Genomic DNA, 17,743 nt, shown 5'->3' with positions numbered 1-17,743 from the left:
AAGGAGAAGAAGAAAAAGTGATGTCCCAGAGTTTCCATTGCACCCCCCCAGCCCCGGGCGCTGCGCCCCAGAGGCAGGCACGCAGGATGTCCCTTCGGGAAGGAAGTCTGCTGGAAACAGAAGGAGGAAGAGGAGTGGTGAGGCAGCACTAGGGAAAACCATGAAACGGACTGATTTCTGCATCCGGTGTTTGTGACCTTAAAAATAGTTCTTAAGCAAAGATGAAGTTTATTTCTGAACCAAAAGCAGGCTGCAGTTCAGAAAAAAGGCCCTGCAGCTCTTGTGTTCAGCGAGGCGTTTCTGACTGGGGCCTGAAAGCTTCAGGGAGCAGCACTAAGTGCAGAGGGAGTCCGGCCCCTTTCATGCATCGTATCAGAGCGGATTAAAGCCTTGGCTTCTAGCATGCCTGGAGTCCTGGGAAAATGACACAGCCAGCATCCGATAATCCGCTCCAAACTTGTTGATTTGTGGGACTTAGCCATCGTCTTCATAGGCTCAAAATTTGGCAGTTGCTCCCACACATCTGACATTTTCAGGCCATTAAAGTCCGTGATAAAAGGGCTCTGGTTTTATCTCTTGCCTTCCTTAACATAAACCATTAGGCTTTTATTAACATTTAGGTATGACTCAGGGAAACCTCTGATTGCAGAGAGAATATTCAAAATAATTCGGACACTGCACAAGGAGAATAGCAGGGCACAGACTCAAAGTTGAACAGTAGGGAGAGGCCAAAAGCCACCACGGAAATGTTGCACAGGCACCATGGGAGAACAGGCAAAGCGAGAGATGGTGACAAGCCGGCCTGGCTGCATCACAAAAACAGAAAGCACAAGCCCTCCTCTGTGTCGGGCAGAGCCCAGACTGGCCACGAAACCCCTCCCAGGCAAAGCCCATTCATCCCGGAGCCCCCCCATACTCCCAGCAGTTTGTACACACAATCACGCGTTTATCTGCGGCAGCGTCACAACCAGAGCTGTCAGAAACAGGCTTCTTGGGATGCCTGGAGGAAAATGTCATCTGCAGAAGAGGACTCTACTGTTAAGGCACTTGAGACGCAAGCAGCCTCTAACCGTAGTGCTGCTGCAAGGGCAGGCATTACCACAGAGCTCCTCTAATGTCCCATCAGATTCTTCAGGCAATGAGAGGCAAATCAAGATCAACGGGCGCTCCTGGCCAGTGAGGCACTGTGGCTGAGCACTGTTGATAAAAGGAATCTTGCTCAATTTTCCTCCAGCATCACCCATGCCAAGCAATCAGCACCTCCCAGCACAGCAGACTTCCTCTCAAAGAAAAGGCCTAAAATGAGATTTGCGCCCAGGTCTCACCCTGACTTCAGAGCACAAGTTTCCTGAGCGAGGACGTGACGGCTTTGCCGTGCTCTCTGCATGTCTGCACAGTGCCAGCCCTGACCTGCGGTGCTCGGCAAGCCACCGGCGAGCCACCAGCAACAGGCTGTCCAAACCCCCCCGCCTGCTCTCCGTGGCAAGACAGACTGCCTCCCACCCACAGGGGCCATGGGCCTCAGCTCCACAACACCAGTAGCTCTCCCAGCCGGCTGGCACCCGGGCACGGCACAGGGGCGAGTCCTGGGGATAAATGGGCACTGCCCAACAGATGCCGGGGCCCATCAGTGCCCTCAGGACCTGCCCGGAGGCTCCCTGCAGCGTGTGCAGGAGCCGCTCAGCAGCGGCAGCCCTGGGAGCTCCCCTGCAACGCGCCATGCTGGCTCGTGACCCCGGAAAGCCCAACGATCCCCATGCAGCCCCGCAAGGGCGACAGCTGGGACAACTGCTGCCTCCAGCCCCGCAGCGGGAGAGGAGATGTCTCGCTGAGGAGGAGTCATTGCTGATGAAGAGCCATGGCCAGGTTCCCACAAAGCACTGCTCCTGCCCAAACACGTACCCGCTGCGCCATGGCCAGCGGCACCAGCAAAGGGCCCCAGCAGCCTCACAGAGAGCAAAACGATGGTGTCCGTGCACCCGCTCCTCCTGACGCCACAGACAAATGTCACCCCCATGCCAAAGCATTCCTTCAGCTCCTGCAGAGTTCATGATGCCTGCCAATTTTTCAGCCCCTTATCTTCATTTTTATTTTACAGGAAAGCTTTTCCCCTGCACCATCTCATAAAACTCATTCTCCTCTCTCCCTGTGCTCAACTCCAGCCCTTTTCTTTCCCACCAGCTCCTAACGTTCACTCTCAGCAGCTTCACAGAGGACACTGACCTAAGTAAAGTGAGAGTTACTCAGGAACCTGCACAAGTGGAGGCACAGGGTGCCCGGCAGCCCTGGGTGCCCGCGGTGCTCAGCAGATCCTGTGCCTGACACCGAATTCAGGACCAGAGTGGACCCATTGGGCTGAGCCCCTCCAGCCCCCAGAAAGCAAACAAGAAACATTGAGCCTGCAGACACAGACCTCGCGGCAGTTCAGGCCAAACCACGGCAGCAGCCACGTTCCGCTCCGCCGCAGCTGCAGGCCGCAAACCACCAGTGGTGAGGTGGGTTGAGGCACCGGAAGGATGCTCTCAGCACCGTGTCTCATCTCAGAGAGCAAAGCAAGAGACCTGGCTGCTGCTCCAGCAGCAGCAGCCCCAGGCAGGGCCCACATACAGCTTCTGCCCACAAGAGCCCCTCTCGGAGGGAAGGTGCAGGTGAGTCCAAAGACTGGGACAGGATAAGGGGGCAGCTGGCCCATAGGCAAAGCCAGTCGGTCTGTGACAGTGATGCCAAAGCCTGACAACAGCCTGAACACACAGAGGCTTCCCACAGCCACCCATCTTCTGCCATGTCACCTCCAGCGCCGGAAAGGGCAGAGGGTGTTGGCAGCGGGAGTCAGGGAGGATGCAACAGCTCTGAGGGTCCCCAGGAGCTACAGCAGCAGCCCCAGTGCAGGCAGGGCGAGTCCTCCTGAGCCCCCTCCTCCTGCAACAACTGGCCAGACCCGTGGGCGCCCATCACTCTGCACACCCCAACCCCGTAGTGCCGACCCCAAGGCTGAGCTACTGGTAAGGCAAGCCGAGGGCAGTGCTGACAGGAGCCTGGCAGGGCCCACTCTGCACAGCCCTCCCCAAAAACACCTTCCCTGTCCTGGGCAGCCCTGGCACTGTCCTCCCTCCTCGCTTTGTGCAAGCCAGGGACCTGGCTTTGCTCCACCGGGAGCTGGAGCAGCACGTGCGACTGCACGGGGAGCCGCTCGAAGCAGAGGAGTGTAACAAACCAGCGGCCTCTTAACTGAAATTGCACATCCTTCATGCCGCCAGGAAGACTGGTCAAGCTTATTATGTTAGCCTTCATCCTGCATTAAATACAATACTTCAGATTATACAATCAAATCCCCCGGGAACGGGCAGGCGGAGGGATTAACGAACAACAGGCTCCAAAGGGGCTGTCATAGTCAAAATAGCATGCGCCTGAGCAGCGGGAGTCTGGATGTCCTTTAAACTCACCCCCGCTGGAACCGCGGCTCCTCTGCCCACCCGCTCCCCCGCGACGAGGAGCGGAGCGGATCAGCTGAGTGCGTCCCGTCCCAAGGACACTCGTGCTGCTCTGAAAGCCAAACTGAAGTGTCCCCCTCAAAATGTTTGGAGTAAGGCGCCTGATTTATTCAGCCGGTATTTTCTTAGCCACTCTTTCCTCGGGAGACACCCCCCTTCCTCCACTCAAGCTGTGTTCCTCATTTATGTTGAGCTTCGGCTTCAGTAACCAACCTCAAACTATTCAGACCCCTTTCCACAGGGAGGAGTCCTGGGTGAACTGAGAGTTGGGCTCCTCAATCTTCAGGGGTTATGTTTTTTATCGTTGCTACTCCTGACACTTAGCACCCTGCACGCTGGCAGCGCTCCAGAGGCATATCTGCACAATTCCAGGCTGAAAAAAGCATCCATTAGAGTAACAACTTCTTACCTAACACAACTGGTCTTTTGCATGTGTCAGTTCAAATCTGTTTCATTCAGCAATACTTTATAGCAAATGTTTTCCTGTATTCTCCTCATTAGTTCTGCCGAATCAATTAAGCTTTGAGATAATGAGCAGAACTCTACCTTTCCTTTACGCGTCCTCAGTAAAAGCTGCCTCTGCCCAGGGTACCCTCCCCAGGGTACCACCGTGTGTAGGACCACCTGCTCAGCAGCCTTGGCACAGAGACAGGCCACCACCACATGCTGCCAGCACCCAGCCCACTGCAGTAGTGCGGCACAGGAAGACATGGGAAGGTTAGAAAAGCCTTTTGCTCATTGACCAAGCACTCCAAATGAATACGTGACCAGGACATAAAGATATATATGGCCTCCGGCAGTTAGGTGATCCCAGGAACGCAACACTGCAACCCTGGCTCTTCCACAAAGCTTCAAACCTTTCTTAGCAGCTTATTTGACCTTGGCCAAGTAGCCTTTTCATGTCCAGGGAGCCCCAGGATGCCGTAGAGGCCAGCAGACCACATTCCTGGCAGGGGAATCCCAGGAGGGATGCATGGGAACTTCCACCCATCCCACCCAACTTGAACCAAACCAAGCAGTGCGGGGAGGAAATCATCTGCATCGGTGTCGCTCCAGATGCTGCCGCCTTTCCCCTCATGCAGAGACACAGCCACGATTTCCTTCCCATTTAACGACCCGGCGCACTGACTGCTGAAAGCCAGACCTGAGCCACAGCCTGCCACTCTCTGGGGAGCCACATACCCTGTCCCCGGTGTGTCCGTACTGCCTGCGGGTAACATCTTGGCCTACAAGACGTCCTGAAGTGTGACAAGGACCCAGGACCCAAACAGCTTTGGCAACTGTTCCTTCATATTCCATGAACACTCCTCATAGTTCACATCTCCCCTTCGTCATCATGTGCTATCAGACTGTAAACTTCTCCCAACTGCTTCTACAAAGATCACACTGCACACAGGCAATTTCTAGAACGTTCCAGGTTTTCGATGGCCCCTTTTAATTAGGCAATCCACCAGTGATGGCTTATGGCCACCAGCAGCTCACAACTCGTTAAATGTTGGCAGCGGTCAGCAGACGGTGGGATGAACATCTAATAGCTGAAGGGGGTTCGCTCCAGGAGGGAGCACTACGAAGCAGGATAATACTTTAAACAGAGATGAGTCAGAAACAGGAAGGCAAGTTCCAAATTTCCTACAAATAATAGAGGTATGTATTTGCAAAATCCAGACTTTGAGGCAATTTGGCTTCTGCGTCAGCATCGGAAGGTTTGTATCCCAGTGCCACTTGCAATGCATCCACTGCAGAAACCTTTAAGAACAATGACCACAAATGGTCTGGGCACAAAAAAAGTGCAGCCCTGTTTGAGCAGCTGGTCCCAGCTGGCCAGACCACTGCCACCCAACCAACATCAGCTGCTCCACATTGTCTGCACCACTGAGACAGCGGCTGGCACAGCTTCGGTGGCTGCAGATCCGAACGCGAGCCTCCAACTTTGCCGAGGCCTTGAACTGGGGTTTGTGCTCTGGACTGGAGTAGCTCCACCATGAGCTCCCTTCAGGTCCTGCAGCCCCCACAGCCACCACTCACCTGGGCAGCAGCACCCTCGGGAGTGTAGCAGCAAACCCGGGGCCTGCCCTCAGAGGAGGACACAGCAGAATGAGAGCCCCAATGTGGAAAGACACCTCAATATCCAAGTTAACCCCTCTCGTGTTGCCCACCTGAGAAATCCCCCAAGGCAATGTGCCCCTGGCTGCAAGGCTGTGCTTATCCATAGGTCCCCTCCTCCAACACTCAATAAAACCCTGCATCCTGAACTGGAGATCAAGGCACGGGGCTGGCAATAGCAGATGGGCTTTGCTCAGAGCACAAGCCACAGCTGCTGCACCCCTGATGCTGCAGGACACTGCAGCCCCTAGGAACACACCGGTCCCAACCCCAACACAGACGTGGTGAGGAGCCAGCGCACACTCCCCACACCAGACAAGCCCCTCTGACACTCAGTGGGTAACGAGGCGCAGCCATCGCGGGCTCTGCTCATCAGTGCACCACATCCAACGGGCTCTGTGCGATGCGGGCTGGGAGCGAGCCGTCCCACACCCCCACCAGAGCAGCAGCCGCCAGCAGAGCTGCTCTCCAGATGTTAGAAATTAGTGCTGCTCCTCTGCTTAAAAACGTCAATAAATTCTACCGGTGTCTCCAGGCGGGAGATTGCCATAGACTGTCTGCCACCTCCTCCACTTGCTGCAAGGTGTTAGATCCCAACTTGAAAAGAAAACAAGCACTTGTGAGCATTTCTTTACTGATCCACAAAGAAAAGACAAAAGCAGAACAGAGCAAAGCAGCTCAGCTCCCTCCTACAGATGCAGGGGGCTGGTTCAGCCCCTGCCCCGCCGCACCCCTGGGACAGTGACACAGCAGCACTCAGTGTCAGGGTTTGAACTGAGGTCCTGTCACCCACCCGCTTCATGACAAGGATCACTCAGGTGGTCTCTTACTACCCACTCCCCCTTGAGAAGAGGGCAATATTGCTCCCCGGGCACAGCCTGACATGCTGTGCCAAGGGTTCACAACCACAGTGCTGCCCTTCTGACAGTGCTGTGAGGTCTTGGGGCTGTGCCATGCCAGTGCCATGGCCCTGTTGTTCCTTGCACAGGGGACATCACAGGCAGTGACACCTCCGGGTGTCAGCCACGTGCCCCTGACCACGGAGCTGTTGCTTCCCCTGGTCAAGAAGGCTGACCCCTGCCTGACCTGCCCGGTGCAGACGAGCAGCTCATGGCCATACACGCAGCCCCTCGGTGCTGGGCAGCCCCCAGCACTGGGCAGCCCCCAGCCGCAACAGGGGCCCCCCTCGCGCGTGCTGTGCGTGAGCCTGGGCCGGGAGGCACGGCCACGCTGCTGTAGGTAGCGTGTGGTGCTGCTCAGGTAGTTGTAATTGATGGTTTCCAACCGCTGCTGGCTCAGGCTTGCCCCGTGTTTGCATTAAATTACCACAGCCAGGGGCTCAGACCTATTACGTTTCCAACAACTTGCTGGAAGAGGTCACCAGAGCATCACAGCGCTGCAGCTGCCTGCCAGCTCACACAGGCGCCTACTGGGTCGTGCAAGGAGCAGCGAGGGGCTTTTACAGCATCCCAGGCACCCGCCCACACCTCTAGGTGCCTTATTCAACCCCCGGGCGCCCTCAGCCCCCCCAGTCTCCTCTCTCCAGCACTGAAAAGTCAGAAAAGAGATGGCTCATCCCTTCGTCTCCACCCACCGAGACCCCGCAGCTGAGCCAGCACTCGCCGGGGTTCCCAGGTTCACATTCACACACAGGAGCCCAACGCCTGCCCTGGAAAACGTCTGGGGCAGCACAGACAAAGTGGTTGAAAATCCCAGAGGAAAGGGCTGCTGCTGAAGCACAGTCACTGCCCTCACAGAGCCCTTCTCCAGAGCACCTCAGTGTCCTCCCAGCCACAACGCACCTTCCACATGCAACACTGGACTTGGCCAAAATGATCCTTTTCCTGTCCTGAGCCATTGTTCAGTTACAGGAGGTACAATGAGCTCAGTGGGTCGACGTCACTCTCACTGTCCAGCTACCGACAACGACCAGCTCTGCGTGCCCAGACCTGGTTACAGATTTAGGGACCTGAGAGGCAGCTCCAATGCCCTCACCAAAGGGACCCAGCACCCGCCTTGCCTCATCCAGACAGCCAGCACCTGCCAGCAGCGTGGGCCCAGCACTCCAGGGCAGGTGGACACCTTGCCACATCCAGGAGCCGCTTTCTGATCTCCCTCCTGAATCAACCCTGGTTTCCAGGCACAGCAACTCCTACCACTTGAAGCCAATTTCCCTCTGCAGTTTGGGATTTGTTTGAGCTTGAGATGCAAAGTGAGCCCCAGGGGCCCCCAAGCCACGTTCCCACCACCCACCTTCAGCTCGGGGCGCTGAGCTGCTCCGCAGAAGACTCCCCTGCGTGGCACAGAGCACCGGCCCCCAGGCACAGGCAGCCCACAGAGCTGAGCCTGCCTTCCCCGGGAGGATGAGGTTCACACGGCTCCTTCCCTCTGCTCCCAGCTGCCTGCATGGGTCTTGCCTGCCAGCAGAAGGTCAGATTTCCAGGTAACTTCCCAAGGAAGCATACCCAGCAGCTGGCTGTGACTTGCTGGCACCAGGTAAGAGATGCGGGTCAGTGGTACACAGCTCCATGTCTGACCTCTTGCAAAGCCCAGCAAAGCTCAGGCTGCAGCACAGACCTCTCATCTGGGGCACCCCAGGGCCTGCCGACCCCTCCATGGGCACACTGACCCCTCACTGCCCAGCCCTTGGACCACAGCTTGTGGGGACACAGACATCCCACCCCTTGTAAAACAAGCAGGGGCCCAGAGGGTTTCAACAGTGCAGCAGCGGGATGCAGCTCGGCAGGGAAGGGCATCAGCGCCTTCAGGTGTGGGCCAGCAACACCAAGCACAACGCAGGCTGTGACAGCGGAACTTCAGTCCCCCACAAGAACTCCTGCCTCATTTTTAATGTACAAATTAAGTGTAAATTCCCAGTTTCCTTTCTGTGGCTAATCCTCTGGATTTATCTGAGTAGATGGAAGGTTAGAGCACATTTATTTTCATGTTTGGAATTTCTAAATTAGTATAAACCATCACTTCAAAGTAGCTTGACTCCTATAAAAGCCAATCCCATTGAGATGCCACAGTGTATTTGGACAGTAAGTAGATGCTTTGTCATATTCCCACGTGTATATGAGGGTTTTTTTCTTTGGGAACGTTTTCTGACTGGTTTCAAACCACATTTCCATGCCCAAGCACACAGACGCTAGGACTGTTTATACAGTCTACCCAAGGAGTTCGTTTAATTTAACAGCCCCTTATGGTAAAGCTCACTGGTGGGTGTCTGATCGCTACACCACAAAACGCTGTGCTCCGTGAGCAGCAGGATCTGACAAAAAGCCACAAGAGCCAGAAACTTGAGAATTAATGCTGAAACGCATCATTATCCCATGCTGCTGTGCCTGTGTTTCTCAGCACAGGAAACAAACCGGATTTTCAGCCTTTTTTGAGTTTCAGACCCCAAAACATTTCCCAGGAGAGATGCAGATCCCTGGCTAGCAAACGTAGCTCTAACAAGCCCAAGCCTAGCTGTCTCTCGAGGAGCCTATAGAACAGGGGCATGGGGCTTGTCACGAAACCACAGAAGACAAGACGAGTCGTCCAGCATAGCTGGGAGCGCGGGCTGGGGTCACCAGCTTGGCCGTCCCCCGAGTGCCCCACACTGTATTCTGTGTTACACTCAGACCCCCCACATCGGGCAATGTCTGGACACTGGGGATGGGCAGGCAGAGCTGCCTGCAAACCCACACTTGCTTCCCTTCTGCCACAGCCGTGGCCGGCAGAGCAGGCTGGGCCCAGCGAGCTGCCATCCCCATTCCCTGGCCAGAGGGGCAGCTGCCGGCTGGAGCAGCACAAGGGTGCCGGGTCTGTCCACCCATCCCAAACACCAGCCCGAGAGACAGGGCAGTGGCGAGAGGCTGGGGGGGGAACTTCTCTGCTGGGACACACTGCAGAAGCGGCCGTGTCTTTATTTTCAGTGTCGCTGGGGTAGAAGCCCTGGGACATCCCGCACAGCTGCCGCTCAGGGACAGGGTCTGGCCGGGTCTGCTTTCACAAGGGCTCCGGTGCGCCACAGCTGCTCCGCGCTCCAGCCACGCAGCCGGCGTGACCTCCAAACCTACCAGGCTATAACCCTGCTGGGGCAGAACGGTTCGAGTACAAAGTAAACCCACTCGGCACCCTCGGGATTGGATGGGCTCTGCCGGCACAGCCCTGGACCGACGCCGCAGACTGTCCCTGCAGAGAGCCCATCCTCCTCCTCCTCCTCCCTCAGCAGCTCGGGTCCAAGTTCCACCGGGCTCTGAGTGGGCAAACGCAGCAGTGGCTCCCTGCGAGTATTTCATTTTAACTGCATGCCTTACACAGACAGCCTGGTATTTGACACAGAATTCATTATAAAAAGCTATTTCTGTCGAGGGAAAGCAATCCTACCACTCACCCACTCACTCTTGGTACAAGAACCCAATCAAACTAAATCCTTCCCTAATACATCCTCCTTCCCCTAAGCTGCCGCTGCAAATTCGCCTCCTCGGCGAGTGACTTTTCTCATTGAGAACAACCAGCCAGCCTCCACTCCTGGCCCCACCATCCTCCTCTGCACATTTCTCCATGCCTCACAAAACCCTTAATCTTAATTGCAAGTTGGCTCCCATCAAAGCAAAGGGCTGGTTCCCCAGCCGAGCACCGACTCCCCTTGCTAGCGGAGGGGACCCAGGCCAACTGGCCACCCCGCTGCCCAACAGCTCGTGGAGACATGCTGTCCCCAGACCTGCCCACCCCACCCCTCACAGCCCCCTGTGCAGCCAGGACCGTGGTGGCCACAACAGGAGCCAAATGAGTGTCTGCCACCACACGGACCATGACCAGTTTCAGATTGCTCCCCTGTGTGGGGACAAAGCCCCTCCCCATTCAGCACCAGCCTCCTGGGGGACCTCTCATCCTGACGCTGAGGATTAGTGAGCCTGGTCCCTCATCACTGTCCAGCACACCCAGGGCCTGCTCCCGAAACCCATCGCTGGCAGCCAGGTCTGCTGCAGGAGAGGAGCATTCAATTAGACAGAACAGCACACAAGGGGGCAATGATTCCCCTTTCACACCGCATTATGCCTAACAGGCCGTGCTCCACGTCTGTAACAACCCACTACCTCAGCCCAGCGCGCTCCGAATGAATCAGGCAATCATTAGGTTTTTATTTTTCTTTCCAGAAGGAGCTTAAAACCCAACCACCCAGTCCACAGGAAGAGGTAATGAACCACAACTCTGATAATACTGGAGCACCTATCAGTGATGCACAGGCAGAAGAAAACCTGGAAACCCACCGACGGGTAGAGACGTGGAGCTCGTAATGGGAAGGCAGCGAGATGCTGATCTGCTCTGCCGAACCAGCTGCTGCTTTAATACATTTTCCTGCTGCGTTCCCAGAGCTGGGATATGAAACGTATTAGAGTATTTCATTGTCTTGAAGGTGGAAATGGATGTTAGCTTTTTGCAGCACATAGAAACACAGTATTACAACTCTTCTCTTGACACTGCCACTCTGGGACTTGAAAACGAAAACAGCTTGTTAACTTGTTGGCAATTCTAATGATTAAGTAAAAGGCAAAAAAAATTATGAAAGCCTCTGCTTCTGACTGGCAGGAAGGCTTCCCAGCAGGCTTGGTCAGCGGCTTTAGAGGAACACGCTTCAAATACATGGGAAGCACAGCAATATTGGGCATGAACGAATATTAATGGCATGCTTCATTTATATCCTGCTGCACTTGACATCAAAGGATCTCAAAGCAGCTTTACAAATGCAATCTCACGCTACATGCGAGCTCGGTCTCTGAATAATGGGAATAAATAAAGGAGCGTGTGGCAAAGCAGGAAACTGAGGCACCCAGGGCTAAATGGCTGGCTCAAGGTCAGCGACACCGCAGCGCTCAGTCGGGACTCAAACCCGGTTCCCTCCATCCACCCTACGCATCCACCAGCCGTACTCCTCTCTCCATGTAAACACACTCCCCTCCGCCTGATCTCACCATGACAGTGAACACGGGGGTTTCTACTGACTGCTGCAGGACCAGAGGCTCAGCGAATTCCAGCCTGCTCCTCACATCCCCTGCCGCTTCCCTCCTCGCCACCGCAGCCACGCTGCACAGGCTGCCTTTGGGCACCTGCCCACAACCCGCTCCCAGTCACCCTCCTCACCTGCCCGGGGAGCACTGGGAGAGGAGCACTGTTACTGGGAGCGTGCTGCGCCCTGGAACAGATCTCGGGCCAGACCCGGAGGAAGCGAAGTCTCACGGCTGTGCTGCGTCTCCCCGGAGTCGCTGGGGAATTTGCTGTCTAAATACCTCCCTGGGTATCGCACTCGGTATGTCAGACATTAACAGACCAGCGTTGGCCACGATTACTTTCCCTGCTGAAGGTCGAAAACACAGGACTCCCATCAGTCCTGGAGCACAGAGGAAGCTCAGGGGAAGCAGGTGTCTTTCTGCCACTGACTTCCAGCTACATCCAGGCTGTTAAGGGCCCAAGTACCCTCCGGAAGACTCGGCCACAATGCCAGCTCTTGACCCGCCTGGAAGAGACCACTCAATCCTGCTGCGGGGCTGATGCACAGGGATGCTGAGCTTCAGCCACAGCCAACAAGAACCGTGGGTGCCTTCCCACCCTGTAAACAGGATTCCTGACTCCCAGTGACTCCTGTGAGAGCCGTGACTGTGCCAAGGCTTCAGCACTGGGGTCCCAGTGTTTACCACACTGAGTCTTCATGGAATTAATTCAAAAGCCAGGACAACTACCAGATTTCCTAGCTGCTGGGCAGCTTGTACTTTGCCACCAGGGAAAAACTATTCAACTTTGCTAGAGTAGGTCTATGAACCAGTGCATTAAGACTACATATTTTAACACAGCACAGAGATGCCACACTAAACTCTTTGGTTACCATGGGAAACCTTTCTCTCTTTGCCACTGGCATTGCACAGGGAAGCCCCAGCCCAAACCACTCTCCAGTCTTTGAAATCAAACAGATGTTTTTACGATCTTTGATGGAGCTGAGTTATGCGCCCTTCCCAGGGGAAGGGAAAAATGCAGTGTTAAAGCAGCCCCTTTTGCTTTCTTTCTTCCGAAGCGCCGTGAAAAGGAAATCGGCGTCTTTATCGTCTACGGCCACTGGGTAACAAATCGCGACACCGACAAACTTTGTCTCCCCGAACCCAAGGGAACAAGGCAGCCTGTGCGGCCGCGAGACGGGACGCGGGAGGGGGGCGGCTGTACCGGCGATGCTCCCGGGCCCCCGGCCGCGCCAGGGCACCCACCGGGGAGCAGGGACCGCGCTCCGTCGGGTCACCGCGGGTCACCGGGGACAGGGGCGTGGGAATGCCGGCGTCCCCCGGCAGACGGGGGCAAGGGGGGGTCCCCCAGCACACACAGGTTCCGTTCGCTACGAGCCCCGCCGCACGCGGCTGCAGGGGGAGCGGCCGGGACCCAACCGGCTTTGACGGTGTCGCCCGGTGCGACGCGGCGACCGGCGGGGAGCGCGGAGACGGGGGAGCGCGGAAGGAGCGGGTCAGGGAGCGGGGCACGGGGACCCGAGGGAGCGGGGCACGGGGACCCGAACGCACCAGTCCGCCCGCAGCGCCGGCGGCCGCGGGACGCGCTCCCGCCCAGGGGACGCGGCGGGACAGCGGGACGGGGCCGCTGCCTCCCGCCAGCCGCCGGATCCCCGCGCGTCCCGGGACGCTCCGACCCCGCTCCCCGCCCCGCCCGGGAGCCGGCAGGTGCCCGCCGCCCGCCCGTACCTGTATGTTCCTCTTCTCGCAGGCCGGGCCGGTGCCCTGCACCACGCTGTCCAGCACGGTGACCATGCCGGCGCCCGGGCTGACGAAGCAGGAGTTGCGGGCAGCCCGGATCGTCTCCTCGATCTCGGCGAAGCGGAAGACGCAGAGCGCGGACTGCGGCCGCCCCCCGCCGCCGGCGGCCCCGGCCCGCTCGAAGACGCCGAAGAGCAGCTCCTCGGCGGGCGGCGGGGGCGCGGCGGGGTCCGCGGGGCTGCGCCAGGCCGCCCGCGCCGGGAAGACGGAGACGAGGCGGGTGAAGGCGTCGGCGGCGCCGCCGCAGCGCAGCCCCAGCTGGATGTAGGACTCGGTCAGCTTCTTGGTCTCGCCGCTGCCGTTGAGCGTGGCCTCGGCCGGCTCGCCCAGGCAGATGCGGGCCAGCAGGCTGTGCGAGGGGCTCTCCTTGTCGCCCGCGTTGGCCTCGCTGTTGAGCGCCAGGTAGGCGTAGGGGCGGCGGGCGGGCGGCGCGGCGCCGCGCTGCAGGAAGGCGCGGACGAAGCTGAGCTTGTGCCGCGCCTTGTCGCCCTGCTTGATCTTGAAGATGTTGTCGTCGGAGGGGTTGATGTCGAAGGTGAAGAGCTTGGCCAGGTCGCCTCGGGCGTTGAGGGCGCGGATGGCGATCTCGGGCGTGTTCTCGAAGCGGTGGTCCTCCAGGCTGCCGTTGCGGGGGAAGAAGGGGCTGCCGAAGCCGGTGTAGGTAGCGGCCACCAGCAGCCGCGCCCCGCCGCCGCCGCCGCCGCGGCGCAGCACCAGCCCCACGGTGGAGGCGTTGGGGTGGTTGGCCGCCACGTTCAGCATGCTGGGGAAGACGGTGACCGGGTCGCTGCCGCCCGGCGGGAAGCGCACCGCCACCGCCGAGATGTTGGCCATGCTGCGCAGCTGGCAGAGGCCCTGGTAGATGGAGCCGCACACGACGAGGACGCCCTGCTCGGGGTCGGGCTGCAGGATCTTGTTGTAGTTGTTGGTGAGCACCTTGGGGTGCTCGCAGGAGGCCTGCGGCAGCTGCGGTGCGTGGCAGAGCGGGCTGTCCAGCACCGGCCCCACCGCCGCCTCCGCCTCCAGCGCCAGCTCGCCCCCCGACAGCTGGAACAGGCGGTTCACGGCCGCCAGGTAGACGCGGGAGCCGGGGCCGTCCAGGGCGAAGTTGTTGGTGGGGGTGGGCGAGAGGAACTTGCGCTGCACCTCCAGGCCGGCGGCGCGGCCGGGCAGCAGCAGCAGCAGCGGCAGCAGCAGCAGCGCGGGGGGCCGCGGCTCAGCGCCCGCCGGAGCCATCCCGCCGCCCGCGCCGCCGCGCCGCAGAGTGCATGAGCCCGCCGCCGAGCGGCGGGAGGGGCCGGGCCGCGGGACCGCTTCCTGCGGAGGCAGCGACGCCCGCGGGAAGTGGCGGCCGCGGCGGGTGCGCGGGTGCGCGGCGCTGCGCGGCGGGGGGCGGCGGGGCGCGCTCACGGCCGCGCCTCCCTCCCTCCGCCCGCCCCCGCTCCCGCCCTCCCGGCGTTACTCACTGCTCTGGGTGCGGGCCCGTCATGTGAGTGTGGTGAAGTTACCGGCGTGTTCCCGCGCCGCCGGCCGGCCGCGCTCGGGGCAGCGCCGGGCAGAGCGGTTCCCCCCCTCCCCGCCTCGGGAACGGCTCCGCCCGGAGCCTCCTCCGGGCGTTTCGCCTTTCTCTCCGCTGCCTCCTTCGCGGAACGGGCCGGGGCGGGGGCGGGAGGCGGCAGGAACCCTTCTTGCAGCTGCGGAGCAGTAATAAAGGCTCCGCCCGCCGCTCCCCGCAGCTGGGCTCGATTCGAGGACGCGGCGGTCGGGCCGGCCGGTACCGGGGCGGGCAGTGCGTGGAGTGGACCGATACGGCTCGGACGCCGGGGGCTGCCGGGCCCGTCCCGTCCGGGCGGCCGCTCTCGCCGCGGGCTGCGCTCTCGGGGGGTAAGCGGGAGGGGGGGGGGGCTCGGGGGTGGCAGCACCCCGGGCGCCGCTGCCGCCCGCTCGGCCGGGGGGGCAGAGCCCCTGGGGGAACGGGGCAGGGGGCGAAGCGCGGACGCCGCCGGGCTCCACCCCCGGCGAAGCTTTGCCCGCACGCCTTGCCAAAATCGCGTTCGAAATAGGACCGCGCATCTCCTCTGCCCTCCAACGGGCTCTTTCTTAACTGTGGAGGGAAAAGAGAAAAAAGAGAACTGATGCGATTCCCAAATTCCACCCACTGGAATCCACAGCGGGGGGAACAGCCCCGAGGGAGCGCAGCCTCTGATCCACCCTCCCTTATCGGCGTGGGAACGCTGTACCTGCGTGGGTGAAGGTGTCACTTCACATCCGCTGCAGTTCTTCCCTCGTCCGTGGGCACGTCAGACTTACCCCCTCGTTGTAAAAGGGGATGCGCTCCAGGCAGAGGAGCGGTGCTGCCAGGTGAGCTCGGCAGGGATCGCCGGTGTCCGTCTTGGGACAGGAGGCTGTGGGCCATGCTCTCCGCTACAGACACATTGCCCCCCTAGCTCATGTCTGTTCCGCCTAAGCCAGAGCCCTGAGCAGTTGCCCAGACCAGCACTCGCCTCCTGCGGCACCACCGTGACACAGGGCACGTCTGCAGGCTCAGCCCGTGCCCAGGTCCCCCTGCACGACAGGGCACGGGTGGGCTCCAGCACAGGGCAGATGCCCTGGTGCTCACAGTGCTGTGCCTCAAGCTGGCAGCTGGAGCTGACAGCCAAGCACAGTCACACGATGTGGACACAGCGTCCCTGTCTCAAGCCCGAGAGCAGAGACCTACCAGAGCACCTGCATGGCAGAGGAGAGCAACAGGGAAGCTCACAGGCTTGGTTTCACCACGCGGGTCCAGCCATACATCAGTATAACAGCCCAGGAACCTCACGAGGGCTGAGTGTGGAGGCATGGTGCCATCCACAAAGAGCTGGCAGCATTTAACGCAAGGGTGGGACATGGGAGCTGGTGCTTGGTCAGAACCGCCTGGTAATGCTCTGCAGGCGACCCCGAAAGCTGTCCTCCCCCCCTTATCCCCAGGCTCTGCCCCTCTGCCCTCCTGTTCTGGTGGCACACATCCTGGGTCATACAAAACGTGTTGGCGAGGCTGAGGAGGATTCTGCACGACTTCAGTTCTGGAGAGAAAAATCCTCTGTTGTTGTCTAATCTCATTTCTACACCTGCCAATTTCCCTCACCCCCTTCCCGTCCTCCTCGCCCTCTCCAGAGCGCTAATTAATACATAACTGCCTCGGCCACGCCATGTCCACCGAAAATGTGCATTGAATTAAATGCACGTTGAATTTCGTGCTATCTAACTAATTGTCTCTACTAATCATATCCTTAATTAATAGTTATTAGCTGTTTTTAAATGTGGGACTCCCGGTTGTTGGGTTTGGGGTTTTTTAACTCCAAGTTAGCAATTTTTAAATGCGATCATGACTTTAATTGCACAGAAATAAAACCCCATGATCCCAAACCCTTAATCTGCCTATTTTAGGATTTCTTATGGCTGCTTATCCTGATAGTAGAGCATCTTCCATGTGAAATCAGGCTTTTAAGGCATATCAAATTAGGTTCCAGATTACAGACAGTTTAAAAAAAAAAAAATTAGGCCAAAGAACATAGAAAAACTGTGTGATTTACCCAAAGGTATCCAGCACTGGCCTTGTCAGAGAAAATCCCCCAGGAGCTCTGACTCCCATTTCCTATGCCGAGCGGTTATCTACACTGATACAATTAAAGCCAAAATATTTGTGGTATTGAAGGACTATTTGACAAAGATTTTATTGTTGTTGTTAGGAAACAATCCTCTGGTAAGATGCTTTGAGGGCAATATTTTCCAGAAATGATTTCCCACCCCTATTATCTGGGCTGTTAGAAGCTCCAGTGAGTATTTCAGGGTAATGCTCCTAATGGAGTAGTGGAGGGCTTTAAATCTCTCATACACAGATCTCACCATTATTTTTTGTGCAGGAAGAAAAAAAAAAGGTCAAAACTAAACCACATACCTCTTGCCATAGACCATCACCCCCTGCCAGAGTCCCTTCCTGTTTGACTCCTGCACAGGTTTAAAGATAACAGCCTCTCAGACATCTCTGTGGGGGAGCACAAGAACTCAAAAACACTTTAATTATTAATAAATATATTTACACCAGAACAGTTTCCCTTTAGAGGAAACACGAGTTACTCATGCAATTACTCAGGTTATATTGACTCAACACTGTCAAAAAACAGGATCTAATACGGGAGTATAAACATCTATTTGTTTAGCAGGGTTTATCTGCAAGGTAATCACAGAGTGGGCTGTGGATTTGGGAGGAAAGCTCCCCCTCGCTCGGCGGGGTGGCCAGGCTCGGCTCTGCAGCTCCAGGGAACGCGGGCAGCCAGCAGCAGGGGTGGGGAGAGGCACTGCCTGAGG

The 17,743-nt window shown here is 58.0% G+C and overlaps 1 protein-coding gene across 1 annotated transcript in view; it reads right to left on the bottom strand.

The window, feature by feature from the left end:
* The window catches only part of PLXND1 (plexin D1), a gene marked incomplete at its 5' end in the record, with an annotated part of 76,903 nt that extends 59,553 nt beyond the window's left edge, over positions 1–17,350 (bottom strand). Inside the window, 5 exons of the mRNA XM_084269538.1 lie at positions 13,322–14,771; positions 14,902–15,497; positions 15,704–15,784; positions 15,898–15,958; positions 17,334–17,350. Coding sequence (XP_084125664.1) covers positions 13,322–14,771; positions 14,902–15,497; positions 15,704–15,784; positions 15,898–15,958; positions 17,334–17,350 — 2,205 coding nt within the window. The remainder of the gene's footprint in view (positions 1–13,321; positions 14,772–14,901; positions 15,498–15,703; positions 15,785–15,897; positions 15,959–17,333) is intronic.
* Between the last annotated feature and the right edge of the window lie 393 nt (positions 17,351–17,743).

Source organism: Gallinula chloropus (assembly GCF_964237585.1).
Source record: "Gallinula chloropus genome assembly, chromosome: 12".
NCBI classification, from domain to species: domain Eukaryota; kingdom Metazoa; phylum Chordata; class Aves; order Gruiformes; family Rallidae; genus Gallinula; species Gallinula chloropus.
Note: the sequence above shows the minus strand (reverse complement) of the source record. Positions and strands in the feature narration are given on the sequence as shown.